General features: G+C 43.8%; 1 protein-coding gene across 1 annotated transcript in view; it reads left to right on the forward strand.

Moving 5' to 3' along the window:
* Nucleotides 1-19,507, forward strand: part of herc1 (HECT and RLD domain containing E3 ubiquitin protein ligase family member 1) — a 44,608-nt gene that overhangs the window by 8,319 nt on the left and 16,782 nt on the right. The window contains exons 13-44 of the mRNA XM_068741845.1: nucleotides 23-148; nucleotides 752-973; nucleotides 1,554-1,706; nucleotides 3,500-3,632; nucleotides 3,917-4,108; nucleotides 4,464-4,688; nucleotides 4,899-5,072; nucleotides 5,164-5,278; nucleotides 5,373-5,493; nucleotides 5,648-5,819; nucleotides 6,286-6,607; nucleotides 7,387-7,507; nucleotides 7,625-7,676; nucleotides 8,278-8,549; nucleotides 9,405-9,620; nucleotides 9,958-10,078; nucleotides 10,261-10,498; nucleotides 10,597-10,769; nucleotides 11,026-11,181; nucleotides 11,262-11,368; nucleotides 11,451-11,561; nucleotides 11,943-12,113; nucleotides 12,299-12,538; nucleotides 12,667-12,750; nucleotides 13,342-13,895; nucleotides 14,932-15,547; nucleotides 16,160-16,433; nucleotides 16,885-17,095; nucleotides 17,203-17,369; nucleotides 18,266-18,382; nucleotides 18,624-18,876; nucleotides 19,319-19,440. Of these exons, the coding sequence (XP_068597946.1) occupies nucleotides 23-148; nucleotides 752-973; nucleotides 1,554-1,706; nucleotides 3,500-3,632; nucleotides 3,917-4,108; nucleotides 4,464-4,688; nucleotides 4,899-5,072; nucleotides 5,164-5,278; nucleotides 5,373-5,493; nucleotides 5,648-5,819; nucleotides 6,286-6,607; nucleotides 7,387-7,507; nucleotides 7,625-7,676; nucleotides 8,278-8,549; nucleotides 9,405-9,620; nucleotides 9,958-10,078; nucleotides 10,261-10,498; nucleotides 10,597-10,769; nucleotides 11,026-11,181; nucleotides 11,262-11,368; nucleotides 11,451-11,561; nucleotides 11,943-12,113; nucleotides 12,299-12,538; nucleotides 12,667-12,750; nucleotides 13,342-13,895; nucleotides 14,932-15,547; nucleotides 16,160-16,433; nucleotides 16,885-17,095; nucleotides 17,203-17,369; nucleotides 18,266-18,382; nucleotides 18,624-18,876; nucleotides 19,319-19,440 (6,331 nt within the window). The remainder of the gene's footprint in view (nucleotides 1-22; nucleotides 149-751; nucleotides 974-1,553; nucleotides 1,707-3,499; nucleotides 3,633-3,916; nucleotides 4,109-4,463; nucleotides 4,689-4,898; nucleotides 5,073-5,163; nucleotides 5,279-5,372; nucleotides 5,494-5,647; nucleotides 5,820-6,285; nucleotides 6,608-7,386; nucleotides 7,508-7,624; nucleotides 7,677-8,277; nucleotides 8,550-9,404; nucleotides 9,621-9,957; nucleotides 10,079-10,260; nucleotides 10,499-10,596; nucleotides 10,770-11,025; nucleotides 11,182-11,261; nucleotides 11,369-11,450; nucleotides 11,562-11,942; nucleotides 12,114-12,298; nucleotides 12,539-12,666; nucleotides 12,751-13,341; nucleotides 13,896-14,931; nucleotides 15,548-16,159; nucleotides 16,434-16,884; nucleotides 17,096-17,202; nucleotides 17,370-18,265; nucleotides 18,383-18,623; nucleotides 18,877-19,318; nucleotides 19,441-19,507) is intronic.

The raw sequence follows: 19,507 nt of genomic DNA on the forward strand, positions 1-19,507 counted from the left end.
TGGTCTGTCTTTGTGCCATCAGGCGGTGATTGAGACTCTGTCCGTGGGGGCGACCATGCTGCTGCCTCCACTGAGAGAGAGGATGGAGCTTCTTCACTCGCTGCTGCCTCAGGGCCCGGACAGATGGGAGAGCCTCTCCAAAGGACAGGTACCCTCTGCTGCATAATAAACATGCCTCTACACTTGTGCTTTAGGAACAATGTTGTTAATGCATTAATGAACAGTAGGAACCCATCCGGATCTATTATTACTGGATTTATATGAAGAATAGTTCCATTTCATTTCTTGCTTCCTTTTCATCCCTTCACATTGTTTGTTGGTAGAAAGCTCTCCATGGAGTTGAATCAACAGCTCTTCTCCCCCCCCCCCCCCCCCCCGCACACTGTCATGAGAGGATCAAGGCTAAATAAAAAGAAAATGTACTGTGAACAGTGTTCATATTGCATAATATCGGTAAAATAAGTAAGCCTCTTTAAAGACGTGAACTTTCTCGATGAGATGAGCTTTAAGGATACTTGCACTTTACACCATCTATGACTTCTGCTCCGCTACCTGCTTCAGAGATCCATAGCAGAAGATGAGTATCAAGAAGGAAGCCAAAATGTAAAAACTAAATTTATTGGATGTTTGTTAGTTATTTTTCTTGTCACCAAAGGCACATTTGGTCTGACAGAGCTGCTAATGCCACGACATGCTTGTGTGATTATAGAGGAAACTGCCACTCATATTAAAATATGTGTCTGTGCCACAGCGGATGCAGCTCGACATCATCCTGACGAGCTTACATGACCACACCCATGTGGCCTCGCTCTTGGGGTACAGCTCTCCTACTGATGGTCCTGAGGCGCTCTCTTCGGGCCAGGGCTTCACAGTTACCCCAGACCCAACATACAGCGCCACGCCCGGCCCCCCTGACACACACCTGGCTGAGATACTGATGAAGACGCTGCTCAGGAACCTGGGCTTTTATACTGTAAGTAGATGTTGGATAATATTTGGTAGATCTCTGACAGTGATGCATCTTATTGTTTTAACTTTGTGTGTTGCCAGACAACGGTAATATGAGGCATTATTATGATCTAATTAGAATTGACAAAGGCAGTCATGAGTGAAATCAACACATCGTTCAACACGCTGCACTTTACCAGCGCTCTCACGTCGCTGGCTTCTCGCAATACTAACAGTTCCATAGAAACGTGCTCTCTATGGTGGGCAGTAATTGTCATCTAGAAAATATCTGCCAAACCACATTCCAGCCTCACTTAACATCAAACTTAAACATGCTTAAGTGCCTTCTGTTATTTTTATTGTTCAAATATTATTTTTCCAAATAATTTCCAATTTTTCAACTTAAATATTGAATGGTTATTTAATGGTTGAAGACATTTCAACATTATCCTGACCAGCAGCCTCTTGAATGAGAGGTGAAACATCTTCAACCAAGTCCACCTGAATTGTTTTTTATTTATTTATTTTTATTTTTTGCTATTCTTGATTTAGCTTTAGCTGGATTACTGAGAACCTACACAGACACGTGTGTCTGTCTTTTACAGGATCAGGCATTTGGTGAGCTGGAGAAGAACAGCGATAAGCAGCAGCAGGGTATGTCCTCCTCTGACAGCAGCCAACCAGCTCACCTCCACCAGCTCCTGTGCTCCCTGCAGAAGCAACTGTTGGCATACTGCCACATCAACTCCGTCACTGAGGTATGAAAAGTGAACTATGTGTTAATGTGCAACCTGATCGCTAGCATATCTTCCAGAGAGGAGAATGTTATGCCTTATTTCCAACCAGTGTTGTGTTCTGCCTGGGTTTACGGTTATATATATGTATACCGTAATTCCCGGTGTACAAGCCGCTACTTTTTTCCAATATTTTGAACCTTGCGGTTTATGCAACGACGCGGCAAATTTACGTATATTTTCCCACTTTCGTTACGAGCCGTGTTTCGTTAAAGCCTATTTATTTTCGTTACAAAATTCGCTGCCGCCGGACCGCCGTACCCGGTCCCCGCCGCCTGTCCGCCATCCGCTACGCGGCGTCGGACGCGCCGCGTAGCGGGGAAGGAACCCACCCCCTCGACCTCCCGGGCGTCCCCACCCCTGCCGCACCGCGCTCCCGCGGACGGAGGATGAGGGGCACGGGGGCAAGGGGGACGGGGACACCCCGCCAGGCGGGCGCGCGCGCGCCGCGCAGCCTCCGACGGGCGGAGAGGGGAGGGCGACGGGGCGACTGCTCCCCCAGCCGCGGCTCGAGCCCAGCCCCGCTTCGCACCCCAGCCCGACCGACCCAGCCCTTAGAGCCAATCCTTATCCCGAAGTTACGGATCTGATTTGCCGACTTCCCTTATTCTAACATGCCAGACGCTGTTCACCTTGAAGACCTGCTGCGGATATCGTTACGAGCCGTGTTCCGTTAAATATCATTTGTCTCAATGCACTTGCGGCTTACGAATATGTGCGGCTTATTTTAGTACAAAATATATATTTTTTTTAATTCAGTGGGTGCGGCTTTTTCACAGGTGCGCATAATAGTTCAGCAATTACGGTATACTATATCTGTAAAATTTCCAAGCAGATTAATCAAGTAGTCTTCTTCTCCTTTTTCTCAATTTCCTCTGTTTTACACCGTCCAGTCTTAAATACATGGAGAATTGTGCTTGCGACTACAATTTGGGCATCAATATAAGAGATGTGGACTTAGCTGATTGGGCTTCTAGTTGACCCACATTTGTACACAGAGTGATGTTGACACAAATAGCTACCAGGGATATGTTTATTTAAAAAAAGAGTTCTCGTATGATCACACAACATTATGAAAGTTTTTAAACTTATAATTTAAACTTTTAATTTTTAATGCAGAACACGCGTCTTGTAGACTCACGCTCTCGCTTTCCGTCTTGATAGATAGATAACCATGAATCGACAACAGACTTGTTTTTTTTACATTTTGGATTTTCTTAAACTAATAATTGTTCCCATGGAAACTTGATTGTGAGGGGTGTGCATCTTGTCCACACTATATCTTACAAACAATAAATTCCAGATTTACAGTTTAATGTACATATCAACCATTTTGCAAGGTTAACCATAAGTAGTTCTTTGTTTTTAATATTTAGATTTTTGTACAAACTTTATTGTTTCATTTTTTTTGGCAAACGTGGTTCTGAAGGTTGGTCATGTTCTATAGCAATGTGTCCAAGACAATTCAGAGTGCACTGGGCTGTCCAAATTAATGTAGGACACATCAAATCTTGATCAATTGTTTGCAATATTTTAAGTGGGTTGGAAGATCTGTCATCTTCCACTGACTTGTTTGGCTTTGAGCAGATTCTTGACTATATGTGTGCATTTCAGGGAAAGATTTAAGACAGAAATTATCTTGCCATTGACTATCAGCAGAGAACAGGGGTGATCAATTTAGAAAGCAAGAGAGAGAAATTTACAGAAGTTGTATTGATGAACATATTCCACACCTTAAACCTTGTTTTTCTCTGCAGAACTGCAGCAGCTTGGCTTTACTCCACAAGCACCTGCAGCTGCTGCTGCCTCACGCCACAGATATCTTCTCCCGCTCAGCTACGTTGATTAAAGAGAGCTCATGGAATGGTAGCATCCAAGAGAAGCTACAAGGTGAAGATGATTAATGAACGTCTGCTACAGTGGCACTAAAATGTCTCTTCAGATCGATGCCCCTCATTTCCTCTGCTCTGCTGTCATCATCAGTCTTTCTTCTTTTGTTTAGTTTGAATTTATATTGTGTTTGGACAGTGCAGTTACAAAAAAAATAATGACTAATTTATTTTGATTTGAAACTGCAAGTTCTTTTAATTCACATTTCTGGAATATAGATATAGAATATAGATATATGTTTTCATTACACTATCATGCATTTTACAAATGTTGTTCATGTTAAGATGTGATCTACGTGTCGGCTGCGGGCAGCATGCTATGCCAGATCATCAACTCTTTGCTGCTGCTCCCGGTGTCGGTGGCGAGACCTTTGCTGAACCATCTGCTGGACCTGCTCCCTCCTCTGGATCGCCTCAACAGACTGCTGCCTGCTGCCTCCCCTCTGGAGGACCAGGAGCTGCAGTGGCCTCTTCATGGTAAGCAAGAAAGCCGTCACATGGATTTAGTCATTAAAGCGTTCACTATTCATTAGCCAACACAGCGTGCTCCAACGCTATTGCTGATTCATACTGAAGGAAATCTGTCGATGGCCTTGATTTTTCACTTCCGGTGTTTGGTAACAACTTGATTTTTGTTTTAGAATGACGTTTGTTTTGGTGTAGTTACTTTATCCTTTTTTTTGTTATTTGTCAGATATGACTCTGTCTTGTTTCCTCTCTTCATTAAATATTAATAGAGCTCACAAAACTAAAATCATTAAATTTTGGCTTGTGGCCATTTAAAAATATGTTATGTGTCCTCTTCTTCCACATGCTATTCCTCATGCTTCAGGTACATCTGACTATGCTGAGTCAGTCCCAGGAATGCTATTGCCACAGCCTGCTCTCCCCTTGGTTTGGCTTGTGGATCTGGAGAGAACAATTGCTCTGCTGGTTGGCCGTTGCCTCGGTGGGATGCTGCAGGGAGCTCCTACCTCGCTGGAGGAACAGGATACTGCTTACTGGCTCAAAACACCGCTATTTAGCAATGGCTTGGAGATGGACATCCCGCAACTGGGTAGATACTTGATAGATTACACTGATGGGGGAGTAAATGCTACCATGATGCATATTAAACTCTCAAACTGCCTCACCACTGTCTTGAATCGCTCATCCATTTGGCTTTTAAAGATAAATGTGTTTCTCATTTGGTTATCTTATTCCACTCTTAATCTTTTGCTTCCTCTGTAAAGTGTCAACTGATTGTTTGTTCCTTTATTACCTCTAGACGCTTGCATTAGCTCATTGTTGGAGGCAGCGCTGTCTGGTAATGAGGAGCAGAAGCCCTTGGACTGCACACTGAGTCCTGACTTGAGCATATTGGTGGACTTGGCTCTGGGTTCTTCTAAAGAACCCTCAAACAGCCTCTGGATCAACATCCAGGACTATGCCATCAGCAAAGGTCGACCCTTTAAAATGAATTTGACTGTCTCTATGTTAAAGCTCTTGAAGTATGTAGTATAGTGACGGCTACCCTGTGTCTCCTGTTGCAGACTGGGACAATGCGTCTCTGAGTAATGAGTCCTTATTGGACACCGTGTCCAGGTTTGTCCTGGCAGCCTTACTGAAGCATACAGGACTGCTGGGCCTGGGCTGTGGAGAGGGCAGGTGCATTAACAGGATAGCCATGATGAATTAAAGGTTAACACATTGTACTGACCTATATCACATTTCATGAATGTATTTTTTAATTTCACGTCAGGTATCAACCATCTAAGAGCCTTGCAGAGGTATATCGCAGTGTTTATAAGGTACGAAACCGCCTGCTGGCATGCAAGAATATGGATTTCACCCAAACAAGATCTTCTTCACGTGAGAGGAGGGTGAGTTAACAAACTTGAACATGCTAGCTTGTGGGTAAGGGTCTGCTTCTGACTTCAAACTGAGCAAGTTTCCTCAAAAGAGCTAAAGATGAAAGAATGAAAATGATATGTCAAGAACATTGATTCACTCACAGATGGCCTTACGCTTGGTCAGATTTCAGACAATCAGGACTCTCTGGACTTGGATCCTCAGGAGCACTCCTTTGCCCGAACTATTGATGAAGAAGCAGAGCTGGAGGAGAGAGCTGACCGTGATCGAGAGGAGGGTCATCACGAACAAGATGATGAAGAGGAGGATAGGGAGCATGAAGTAATGACTGCTGGAAGTAAGTACATCTGCCTGGATTTGTATGTTAACATGTTTTTCAGAGTGGCAATAATCTGTTCTAATCTGGTGAGAACAGTGCTTCCCCACAAATGTTTTTTTTTTCTGAAGACAGCATACCTCTCACTAGAAAGTATATATTGGAATCATACATAGTAGTATGGTGATAACTGAAATTTGACAGATAACTACATTTATTGCTATTCCTCCTCTACACATGTAATAGGAATCTGGACAGATTGGTGTGCGGCAGTAGAGGTTGTGTAGCTAAACACAGCTAATAAGAAAGTGAAAGTTTAAGACAAAGGTTTTTGCATTGGTCTGGCCTTTGTTTCTGAACTTTGCACTGTGGTAAATATTACTGCTTACGGGGCCGCTGCTTGTCCTCTAACCCAGCATCTTGTTTGTGTTTGCTTTGCATGTGTTCATCTTGCACACCACAGAAATCTTTCAATGTTTCCTCTCAGCACGGGAGGTAGCTCGCAGCAGGGACAGAGAGCGAGCCAGCAGCAGCACAGGACTAGGCACCAGCTCCGTTTCAAGGAGTGGGGGTGGTGCAGGAGGTGGAGATGGTGATGCCATGCTGTCCCAGGCAGGTCGGAGGGGAAGTACGGGTCTCCCAGAGGGCCAGGACCTGTACACGGCAGCCTGCAACTCTGTGATCCACCGTTGTGCTCTGTTGTTGCTGGGAGTGAGCCCTGTGCTGGGGGAGCTGACCAACCAGAACCAGGAGGAGGGTCAGACCCAATTGGCCACGGGGACACAGGAGTGTCTGAGCTTCATGACCAGGTCAGAGCACCACCCATCTGAAAACAGTCGGGAGGGGTTAGGGCTTTCTGCTGCACAAAATAACAAGGTGTGTTGTCACTGGTTGAGGGAGAAAGCGACGTCAGTGGGCGTAAGATCCATGAGATCGATAGTAAAAAGTCATGATGGGAGAAATTTGCACTTTCAACAGCTGAGTAGTTTTTTAGTCATATGATTGTATTACACTCATTTACCTCCGCCGATTCGGAGGTGATGTAATCGCCGGCGTTTGTCTGTCCGTCCGTCTATTAGCAAGATAACTCAAAAGGTTCTGGATGGATCTTGATGAAATCTTCAGGAAATGTTGGGAACGTTACAGGAACAGATGATTACATTTTGGTGGTGATCCAGAAGAGATCCTGGATTACGGATCAGTTTGAAATCTTTGGTAACATTGCAGTCAATGAAGCTTCAAAATTTGTTCCACAATATCTTGATTGATTATTGATCGATGTTTAGAATGGGGTCAGTAAAAAATATTTTATTTTCTGACATTGAAAACCCCATTTATGGATTCAAAAATCAGTTACAAATTCACTTTTACGGAGGTCTGTGCTCTCTGAGTGCTTTTCTAGTTTGATATATTTTAAGTAGAATTTATATGTTTATGTTTTTGAACTAGCGGTACTTATTTTCCATGTAACCTGTCAGCTTGTACTTTCTGTCATTGTTTGTAAATCTTTTATTTCGTTTTGTTCAGTCATATTTCTACTGCGTTCCCAGGCTGATTCATTTGCTCTTTTCTTGTGTTGTGTTTGTAGGAGTGAGAGTTTGAGTGCGGAGAGTCGCTCAGTGCAGAGCAGCCCGAGCTACAGGCTGATAAAGTCCCGGAGTGAATCTGACCTCTCCCAGCCTGAGTCGGATGAAGAGAGTTACACACTGGTACAGCACGCTCTCTCAAGCACAGATACTCTGCAAATTCACTATATGAAGATCTGCATGACAAATTATGTTTGTTGTCTTGTGAATGTTATATCTGACATTTGCTTTCTTTTTCAGAGTGGAAGGAGAAATGTTGATCTGGATTTGTCATTCTCACACAGGAAGAGAGGTAAATATCTCTGCTGTTATGATAATGCAGTTTGTGTTTTTGTCATTAGTCATGTGTTACTCTTGTCTTGCTCCTGCAAGTAAAGGGTGGAACGTTTCTTTTGCTTGTAAACGTATCCCTCCTTGACTGTGATGCCTCCCATTCATCTCTCATGATGAGATCCTTTATCGTTTGTGCACCAAGGATGCGTTAAAGATCCAATCAGTCAGACCGCGTTCTTTGAGCATGTTTAACTGATGTGTCTTGGGCTACATTGAAAGACTTTCTGCTCAGCTGCCATCCTCAACTGGGCCTCTCCACACCCTTAGGCTTGATGCTACAGCCCCTGCCTTGGCCCATTCAGTACTTAGTATGGCCAAACCCTAATGAGACTCACTTCAGGACAGTTAGTCCTGATACTCGGGTAACATCTGCCCAGCAATCTGGGAGTCAGTACTTTTCTGCACAGTGTTTCAAGGGTTTTCGTGTGGACCGAAATAGTTTTCATACATGTGAATGCAACAAATCTTCTGTATTTCATTTTTTATATCTGTTTATTTGAACTTTTAAGTAGTTCTGTATGCATGCTTCTGAAAGGCCTTTCTCCCGGTGCGTTTTTCAGGCTTACTTCACAGCTCCCCAGACTCTCTGGCTGAGTCCTGGTTCCAGGCCAAACTGAGCCGCCAGCGGAGCTACAGCCCAGCACACTCCTATGAAGAGTTAGATCTGGACCTGAGCGGCTCTCTGGGCATCCATGCTCTCATCGACAACATGGTTAGCTTCATCAGCGGTGATGTGGGCCTGGCTCCAGCCTTCAAGGAGCCGGAAGAAAGTATGTCCACCAGCCCACAGGCAACTATCTTGGCCATGGAACAGCAGCAGAGCAGGGCGGAGGTGAGGAACTTTCCCATCCTGTCTGTGATCTCAGCCACTAACTCACTGAAAGATTTAAGTCACTGATCACAAACATATAATCATATATTTTAAAAGGTAATATCACTTCATTTAAACGGCTCCATTCTGTAGATTATATAAAATACTTCTTAAACAAGAGGAAATGGAGCATCTAAGTATGTATCATGAAAAACATGTAAACCCAACCAGCATTGTTTTTTTTATTTTCACTATTGGTAATCTGGTGCTCGCAAAATGTTCAATACCTCTGGACTAATCATTCAAACCAAAACTTAATACAATTAAAATTTGAAAAAAAGCAGCATTTTATTAGTAATAAATCAGCCACAATATTTAAAGAAAGGATACAGGTGGTCCTCACTTAACGACGGAGTTACGTTCCAAAGACCCTGTCGCTAATCGAGTTCGTCAATAAACGAAGCCCCCGTTAATAGACAACTTGGCCAACATTTTGTGTGGTCGAAAATGTTTTACCCAACAACGCGTGCAACGCTTCCGGATTATATCCCACCTCTCGCCCATGGCGAAGCTGGGATAGGCTCCAGCAACAGCCCGGAAGATAAAGTGGACATGAAAATGAATTGATTTGCATACGTCTAGGCCATTTACACTGCACATATGTACGTACTCACAACTCTGCAGCAAGTGCATCCCGCTCACCGTAATACCGATTTCTTGTCGCTAAACACATACTTTTAAATTCCGAAAAGCCCGTCGTAGCCCTGAGTCGCTGTTAAATGAGAACGTCGGTAAGCGAGGACCACGTGTTACTGTCCACAAGCCACTGTTGAATAAGAATATTCACTAGATAACTGGGATGGTCTTTACCTCCAGCTGCGTTTGGAGGCGCTCCATCAGATTGTGGTGCTGATCTCTGGCATGGAGGAGAAAGGCAGCCAGTCCGGAAGCTCAGAACGATCCAGCGTTGCCTTCCAGTCCTCCTCCCTGCTCACATCTGTGAGGTTGCAGTTCATGGCTGGTTGTTTTGGCCTCGGAACTGTGGGCACTGGAGGCATAAAGAGAGAGAGTGTGCAACTACACCACTATCAGGTATGAGCTGAAAGTTCCATTTGTAATTTGTTGTCATGCAAGACACTCTAATTGTGTTTCACTTTAGTAAGTGTAATTAATACCCATGTTTGATCAGTCTATATCTAGCTAACTGTAATTTAAGCATCCGTGGATCTGAGGTGAGTGCACAGAACATTTGAGGTAATAGAGAGGTGGGCAGAGATTGCAAGGTGTTGGTGATCTCTTCTAGCGGCGCTGTTACATGTGGTTTACAGTTGTAAAGCGATAATAATGACTGAATTATTGTTTCAGAGTGAACTGTTCTTTTAATGTACCCAGCATTGTCTTTTTTATTTGTTTCCTGTGTGTTGGCCAGGATGGCGTAAAGGCAGCCAAGAGGAGCATCCAAATGGAAATTCAGACAGCTGTCCATAAGATCTACCAGCAACTGTCTGTCACACTTGAGCGGGCACTACAGGCAAACAAACACCACATAGGTAATGGATGCCACTACGGTTCACAATCATTTACCGTATGATACAACTATTGGTATGTAAACAAGACATTTAATACAAAATTCTGTGGCTTTAAAAAAAAAAAAAAAAAATTTAAGCTGGCAGTAATGTCCTGAAAGAGGTAACTGGAATCAAGCGTTCTTGTCCCTTTTTTTTTATCCTAGAGGCCCAGCAGCGCCTCCTCCTTGTGACTGTGTTTGCGCTGAGCGTTCGCTACCAACCAGTGGACGTGTCCTTAGCTATTTCCAGTGGTCTTCTGAATGTGCTGTCCCAACTGTGCGGGACAGAGACCATGCTGGGGCAACCACTGCAGCTACTCCAGAAACCTGGAGTATCCCAGCTCAGTACTGCCCTCAAGGTGGCCTCCACACGCCTGCTGCAGATCCTGGCAATCAGCACTGGGTAAAGTGTTTAAATAATGAGGAACGGAGGACTTTGATATCCTAATCAAAAGCTAAGGAGTATTAAATTAACAACATTGTCTTTCCTTAAATTTGCAGGACATATGCAGACAAGTTAAGCCCCAAGGTTGTCCAGTGTCTGCTGGACCTACTGTGCAGTCAGCTGAAAACTCTGCTGTGTCAGGCTGGAATTAGTCTTCTGTCTTCCAGAAATGACCATGAAGACAGCAAACATGAGGATGGTGCCGACACTGAAAAGAAAGATTTCAGAGGTAAGAGAGAAGGCATCTTTATTTGGTTCTTCCTGACAGGTTTGATGCATATGCAGTTTATAAAATCCTGGGTTGGCCAAGGATATCCTGTTCTCCTCTCAAAGGTAATTGCTTCCCGTTCTTCTAATTGTGGAAAGCCATCATTGCACAAACAAGTAAACTAGCCACCAATCAAATAGACCCCCCCCCAAAAAAATTTAAAATTAAAAAACATTCAAAAGGAATTATTTTTGTGCTTGTACTGGGTTTTTTCCAGCTTTGATCCGTAAGCAGCATACCGCTGAGCTCCACCTGGGAGACTTCCTTGTCTTCCTCAGGAGAGTGGTGTCCTCCAAAGCCATCCAGTCCAAGATGGCCTCTCCTAAATGGACCGAAGTGCTGCTCAACATTGCTGCACAGAAGTGCTGTTCAGGTGTAACCTGATAAATGTGCATTACTGTTCGGCATGAAAACATAGCTGAGTTTGTAACTCTTTGTTGATTTTCGTTGTAGGGGTCCCCCTAGTGGGGAACTTGAGAACTCGTCTTCTTGCTCTCCATGTGCTGGAAGCGGTCTTGCCAGCCTGTGAAGCCAATATGGAAGATGATCAAATGACACAGGCATAACACTTAGATTGTTTTGAACACATTTTTAATTCATTGGTAATCACAGTGCAAATATAAATATGATGTTCTCTTCTAGGTTGTGGAAAGCCTCTTCTCCCTGTTGTCTGATTGCATGTGGGAAGCTCCTATTGCTCAGGCTAAAAATGTAATCCAGATTAAAGAAAAGGTTCAGGAACTCCGACTGCAGGTGTGCCAGCCATGTGTCTTTCCTAACCAAGACTGTGAAATATGTGCTATGTGAACAAAGGACAAACATCTTTTTATGGCCATTTGCCAGATAGAGTTATGGAGCAACTAAATTCTAAAGTCTACACAGTTTTGCACTAAGGAAATAATAAAAATGTTAATCCTAGTAGTCTGGCTGTTGGATTTTTACATCCTTGAGCACGCCAGAAAAACTTATGATGCCATCTGCGCCTTAGCAGTGAAAAATCAAATTTAGGCTTATTCAAATACCCACAAAAAATATACATGTTTCATCGGAATAATTTATTGGTATACATTTCCAAACAATCTTTGTTTCTTTGTTGTCGTTGTTTGTTTGAGTGATAGTTTGTTTCATTCACAGGGAGAGGCAGAGGAAGAGGATGAGAATCTTCCCATTCAGGAAGTGTCCTTTGACCCTGAGAAGGCTCAATGCTGTGTGGTTGAAAATGGACAGGGACTCACTCATGGCAGTGGAGGTAAAGGTTATGGCCTGGCCTCCACAGGTATCTCATCTGGATGCTACCAATGGAAGGTACAGTATCATATTATTTATGCCATTGTTGTTGGGGTCTGCAGTTCCTGTATACAGTATAAGCTCTTTAGTCAGCTACTACTTATTAAAGCAAGAAAAAAATATATATTTTAATATAAGAAAAATAGCTCGAGCTGCTGTTGTCTACCTGCAGTGAATCTTTTCATCCTTTATTTCCCTTGTAGTTTTATATAGTGAAAGAGAACCGAGGAAACGAGGGCACGTGTGTAGGTGTTTCACGATGGCCCGTGCATGACTTCAACCACCGCACCACCTCAGACATGTGGCTGTACCGAGCGTACAGTGGAAACTTGTATCACAATGGAGAACAAACGCTAACACTTAGCAGCTTTACTCAGGGAGACTTCATCACCTGCGTCCTTGACATGGAGGCCAGGACAATCTCATTTGGCAAGAATGGCGAGGTGAGAGGGAGCGCAGACACTTAAACAAGCCTCTAAGTTCAAATTAGTTTTAGTTACACAAAATCCAACTTCAAGATCCCAATAGGGTCTTGTCTCCTCCATTTGTAACTGCTGTCATGATTTCGCAGGAGCCGAAGTTGGCCTTTGAGGATGTTGATGCCACGGAGCTGTATCCCTGTGTGATGTTCTACAGCAGTAACCCAGGAGAGAAGGTAAGATAAAATAAACCAGTTAACATTGTAGGGTTATAAAAGGGCCAGCCTCAGGGACTAATCAACTTTCACAGCTTTGTGCTGTCTGTATAAAGGGGTCAGAGGTCAGACAAAAATGCAGGTCAAGCAAAGACAATCGATGGTTGCCGAAGGCTCATTGATGTATTTGAGGCGTGAAGACTAGCCAATGTTGTGCACAGAAGACCTACCATGGAATTAAAAAAGGAAAAAAAGTTCATGCTGGTTCTGATAGACTGACCAGAACATGAAGTGCATCATATTTTGCTATGTATGAGGCTTCATAGCTACAGACTGCTGTTTGCTGCCAAACTGGGCCACAGACCGGCCCCTTTTTAATATGGTGAAATCTTCACGTCTGAGGAATGTACAGTCATTTTTCAAATATTATTGTTGCATTGCCTCAAATCCTTAAGTGCAAATAAACTTATGCTAAAAGATGCATTTTATCTTTCTATTTTTCCTGTTTGTTCAGCAGTTCCATGACTGAGCAGCAAGAATTAGAAGCTATGAAAGCCAAAAAAACATATGTTTGTATTTAGTAGTATGCATAAAGTATTTCTGTTTTCCCAGGTGAAGATCTGTGACATGCAGATGAGGGGAACACCTCGAGACCTCCTGCCTGGTGACCCAGTCTGCAGCCCCATGGCCACTGTGTTGGCTGAAGCCACCACACAGCTGATCCGTATCTTACATCGCACCGATCACTGGACCCATGGTATCAACAAGACCATGATCGAACGGCTCCATAAGATTAAACCTTGTTTTAAAGAGTCAGCCAATTCATCTGGCAGTGGTCAGAGGCTGAAAAAGAGTCGCTCAGTGCAGAGCCGTGAGGAGCACGATGCCCAGAGAGAAAACCAAGACACTCCCACAAGAACAGAGGAGGAGAGGGGACGTCATGCACGGCAGCACAGTTTAGCCGAGCTGTCGGATCACCACCTGAGGACACTCTGTTCCGAGGTGTGGCCGGTCCTGGCGATCATTGGTGGGGCAGATGCAGGCCTACGTGTTGGTGGGCGATGTGTGCACAAGCAGACGGGAAGGCATGCTACACTTCTGGGTGTAGTGAAGGAAGGCAGCACCTCAGCAAAGGTGCAGTGGGATGAGGCTGAGCTCACCATCAGGTAGTTAAGTCACTTTTCCATGAGAATGTTTTTAGTGTGTCACTGTATTTGTAGTTAAATTGTCTCCTTAAGAGACATTGACCTCATTGCATGGATTTCACAACTAATTGCTGTTTAACAAGTAAACATTTGCACGTTGTCAAAACAAAGTCACGGCCAACCAAGTCTGAACCGAGTAAATCACAGGAGTGTGTTTTCCTTAGATCAGATTTTCTCTTCTTAACATTTCATAATTATAGTGGCCTGTCTCTAGCTCTAATGCATAATGTATCTGTCTTCTGAAATGACACGCATGTGCACTTTTGCATGAGGCATGTGTCAAAAACAGGAAGGGGCATATTTGTGAGACAACAAGCAGCGTGACAAGCTCTGTCCAATTTTGTCACATGCAGAACTTTGTGGCATATTTCCGTATACTGGCGCCCTGCAAACTGGTATTTGACTCTTACCAGTGTGAGCATTACTAAACCAGCTCAACTTCTAGAATCCTTGATAGACATGCCACATAGTCAACCTGATTAACCCATCTTTAACCATATAGTCAGCCGTATAGACCTCTCAAAGCTTTTGTTTCCTCCTGTATGTCGTGAAATTATGATTCAAATGTGTGGAAAACACTGAATGCTTTTATACGAAGGTATCATGACTTGGGGTTTGGCTTCAGTGTTTTGCATCATATAATATATGTATTTAAATGATATGTACTGTGCTGTATGTACATGGTCATCAGCTTTGTAATCACACGGCTGATTTCTTTGTGTTTTAAATATTTTCTTCACTGCCTTATTTGCATTCCTCCACTTTGTTTTTTAATCACGTTTCTACCATCAACGTTCACTTACTCTGATTTATTGCATTCATCTCTTATTGACTTTTGCATCATTGTTAATCTACCGCTCTTTTGTATATCTTTGGATGGCATATGTGTTTTAAATATACTTTCATTCCATCTTGCATGCCTATGCTCTCTCTCTCCTGCCCTGTCCCTCACTTTGTGTTTCCTTCCCTTGTCTCCTTTCACTCCCTTCTATTAAAGCTTCCCAACTTTTTGGTCACCTAGTGACACTCCACTATACAACCTGGAACCGTGTGAGCCACTACCCTTCGATGTGGCTCGTTTCCGTGGCCTCACTGCCTCTCTGCTGTTGGACCTCACCTACCTTACCAGCATCCACGAGGACACCGCTGCAAAGCTGAGCACCCGACGGCATGACAAGAAACATCGCAATACCACGTCGGCTGGGCATGAAACGAACAGTAGCGAAGACAATCGAAATGAACAAAAGGATAACATTGTAACGTCATCAGGAGTGGCTCCGACCACGACCTCTGACTTGAGAGTATCCCATAGTCTTGATGAGGTGAAAGCACATGTGGCGCCCAACTCCAAGTCAGAGGGTGAGATCTCCTCTGTGGTTGGGGGAAGCGGGCATGAGAATCCTTTCACTGCACCTGGTCATACACCTGCTGAGGGGAGTAGGAAGAAAGGCCACGAGCATGGCTCCCGCAGTCATGAGCCTTGTCCTTCCTCGCTGGCCGCCCAGTCAGAAATCCATGCTGTGCAGCTTTCTTACCTCTACCTGGGAGCCATGAAGACCCTCAGTGCCCTGCTTAGCTGCAGCAAGTATGCTGAGCTGCTGCTAATACCAAAGGTACTTTAGCTTGCTACAGTAGGGTTTGCTGATCTCTGATAGATCTTACTCACGCTAAGCAAAAATCACTATCGACGGATATTTATTTTTGATTCATCCCGGATATAATCTGGATCTGTGCCACACTATTCACAGTTTTGACCGGGATTATTTCTAGAGGAATGAGGGAAAATATTTTAGCACTGCTAGAAAAATGTATAGGTAATTACAGATTACTTTACAGCTTTATTTAAAAATATATATTCTACCTTCTCTGTTTGCAAAATAATCCATAAAAGCAGGTTCCTTCCTGCGGCACATACTTCTCAATTCACATTTTTCATGATCATTCATAATCCACCCAAAAGAAATCAACATAAATGGAGGGTATTTTGTGTTACTGTAAGATACTATTAAGTAACTGTAAAATGCTTTTTCATTTCTTCTTGGCATTGCTTTGGCGTGAAAGACACGTTTCACTCTGCCCTCAAACTGCCGATGGTTTTAACACAATGAACTGCTGCCACCGTCTTTTAACGTTCAATTAAAAAGCAAAGCAAACTTTTTCAGATGTGCCCAGTGGATCTGTACAGATATTACGTTGTCATACCGGCTTTCTCTTGTTAATTCTAGGCGTTGGCAGATTCAGCACCCAGCGGGCACAATGCTGATATAAGTGCCAGCACCGCTGGAAGCACTGTTGCAACCTCGCCAGTATGCCAGGAAGAGGTAGAGATCCGGGCCGCTCTGCAGTTCCTCATGCGCCACATGGTGAAGCGGGCAGTGATGCGCTCGCCTATCAAGCGAGCCTTAGGCCTGGCGGACTTGGAGAGGGCGCAGGCCATGATCTATAAACTAGTGGTGAATGAGCTGCTAGAAGAGCCCAGTGGTGGAAATGCTAAGCCGGGTAAGGAAATGACTGATGCACAATTGTTATTACCTTTACCATGGAGGTGATGTTTTTACTTCACTATTAGACGGGGCATGTGGGAAGCTGCAACCGGTTAAATGATGACGTTTATCTGGATAAAGGGGCAGATTTAGGGTCTAAATCCCTCATAAGAAAGAAGCATGGTTTGTTTTTCTGTGTAGGCCTTGGGATGAAGTGAGGACTGGTGCAGGTATGCTTTTTCTCTTTCTCCATTGGCAGCTGGGAAAGGCTCCAAAGGGCTGTGTTTGGAGGTTTTCCTTAATTATACAAAACTACCAAACATTGCAAACTTTAAATGAGTGTTGTGTACTCCAAGGAAGAAAGACAAAGACCTGTAGATTCGTTCAGTCTTGGCAGAGGTGAAGCAGTGAGGTATTTACTTCAGTGCCAACCAGCCTAGTTTAACTTTGTCTGTTTTCCTCCCCAGGAGTGAGAACTGAACCAGAAGGTGAGGGGGAAGGCACAGAGGGTGAGCAGTTGGCCCAAACCCCTGTCACCACCAGCCCCTCTGCCTCCAGCACCACCTCCTTCATGAGCTCCTCGCTGGAGGACACCACCACTGCTACCACACCTGTCACAGACACGGAGACTGTACCGGCCTCCGAGTCTCCAGGCGTCATGCCTCTGAGCCTCCTCAGGTCAGACCGGATGGCTGCACATTCTGTCTCTCAGTTCATGTTAATGATTAGCCTCATCTTTCACCTATGATGAAACTGAGATGATTCTTGTAATGCGTCTGTGACAGGCAAATGTTCTCGAGCTACCCAACAACAACGCTGGTTCCAACCCGCCGAGCGCAGACTCCTCCGGTGTCGTCTCTCCCAACGTCTCCTTCAGAGGAGGTTGGCCGTCGGCAGAGTCTCACCTCCCCTGATTCCCAACCCAACAGACCACAAAACCGATCCGGCACCTGTAAGCGTGCAACATTTTCGTTGTTAAATGTTGCTGTTGTGTTGCTGAAAAACAAGAATACACATTTTAACTCGTTTGCTTTGAACTGATTAAAATGTTTTGTCATCCATAAACGACAAATAACTTCACCATCTTTTATGTTTCTGTTGTTGTGTGAAGTGTGTGTCCAACTGGTGATAATGAGACACACTTTAGTCTAATGTCTGATGGACAGTGAGCATTTCCTCCTGCTTTTCAACTAGACTGGGACTACCGTAAATGTGTGTTCGCATGATCCTGCCTCGTTTCCTAGTTTGGACAGCTATTCTTTCAAATGTATTTATTAATTAGCTTTTAAGTGATAATAACACGGTATGGATGTGTTGTATTTGGTGCTTTGTCCCAGATGTGTGGCTGCATCAGTGAATTCCCTAAAGATTTATTTTAACTCCTGTTATCAGGGTTAATGGTAATATATTAGTGTTCTACCAATCAATTTAAAAATAATACATAAAAAAACTAACAAGCACAACAAAATACAGTGGTAGTAGTTATGTCTCTGCAAAGTAATTGATATTCAACTGAATAAACAACATCTTTTCAATGCTCATCATTTTATTTACTTTTGTCTGCCGTGTTTCTTTACAGGCGAGAAAATCTCTAGCGCTTCTTTGGTCTTAGTCAGGTCTGAGGCGGAATTAACATGCCATCAGATTTATTTTTCCTGATTTGTAGCTACTGAAATACACAATTGCATATCTGCCTGGACTTTTCTTTAAACAGAACATATTTGCTTTGTTAACAGCAGTTATCGCTCATTTTGCCCTATTTTTCTATATTATTATATATTATATATTATGTACTATGACTACGCAAACTCCGATCGTACCAAATGATTGTGTTAATGCTGTCTCCAGCTCTGTCAGACCCCAGCAGCCGGCTGTCGACATCTCCTCCTCCTCCTGCCATTGCTGTGCCCTTACTGGAGATGGGCTTCTCTCTGCGACAGATCACCAAAGCTCTGGAAGCCACCGGTCAGTCGCACTTTAAAAAAAAATTCAAGCTGAAGTCTTGAAGTCAGCTGCTGCAGATAGTGAATTTAAAATTTGGCATTAGAGTAGAAAGAGGGAAAGAACAGTCTAAGAAAAAAGCAACAACAACACTAGATTGTGATTGTGACATAGAATTTGGGATTTTTATATGAGCTAACAATGTTATTCGACTATTGGAGTGTGATTGTCATAATAGATCCAGCAGTTGTTTTTGCTCCCTCAGGTGCCCGGGGAGAAGCGGATGCTCAGAACATTACAGTGCTGGCCATGTGGATGATAGAACATCCAGACACAGAAGACGAGCATGGTGACTCTCACACCCGAGTTGGTTTGTCCGGTGATGGGTCTGACTCATCCTGCGGGGGTGCGGCAGCTTCTGCTGGAGGCAAATCCCTGGATAGGAGCTCGTATCTGTGCTCTCCTGGAGACATAGCCAGCGCTGATGCTTCCGAAATGGAGGAAACCTTCATCGAGAGGTATAGTTGGAATTCTCTAATCAAATGACACATGCATAATCCTACTGACAATTAAACAACCAACAAATTAAAGGACCAAGTAACGGGCATGAGTAAAAGCAATGCCGTAGCAGTGGTAGCATTTTTTATTAGGTTGTAAGAAAGGCTTGAACCTTGTCTGAGGAAGGTTCTCTGTAAAACAAACAAGAACTCCCCATCTCTTCATGCCCTCAGTATGCAGCATGCACTATATATTCTGCTGCACTGTGAAGTTCTACAACTGTTTATTGACCAAGAACTTGGTACTTTGTGTTTGTGAAGTCGGCGAGAGTAATTTAATTTCTCAAAAAGTAGAAAATAAGATCGGAGAAATACCGCAGGTTTGAAATACCGGTAGTTTTTTCCCCCCCCCGAGTCTCTAACACCCAATTGCTGTAAGAATACAATCTGTCTTTGTTTGTAGTCCTGAGGGTCTGGAGCAGGACAATGCTTCACCCTCCAGCAGTGCTCAACTCAGAGGTCGCTCTGCTGTTGGTAGGAAGCATCGCTTTGACCTGGCTGCACGCACACTGTTAGCCCGTGCTGGTACGTACATGACTCAGAGAAAATCTTTTCCCCCTACTTTACACTTGTTCTAAAACGTTTTGTGTTC

This window comes from Brachionichthys hirsutus, chromosome 1 (genome assembly GCF_040956055.1).
Source record: "Brachionichthys hirsutus isolate HB-005 chromosome 1, CSIRO-AGI_Bhir_v1, whole genome shotgun sequence".
NCBI classification, from domain to species: Eukaryota; Metazoa; Chordata; class Actinopteri; order Lophiiformes; family Brachionichthyidae; genus Brachionichthys; species Brachionichthys hirsutus.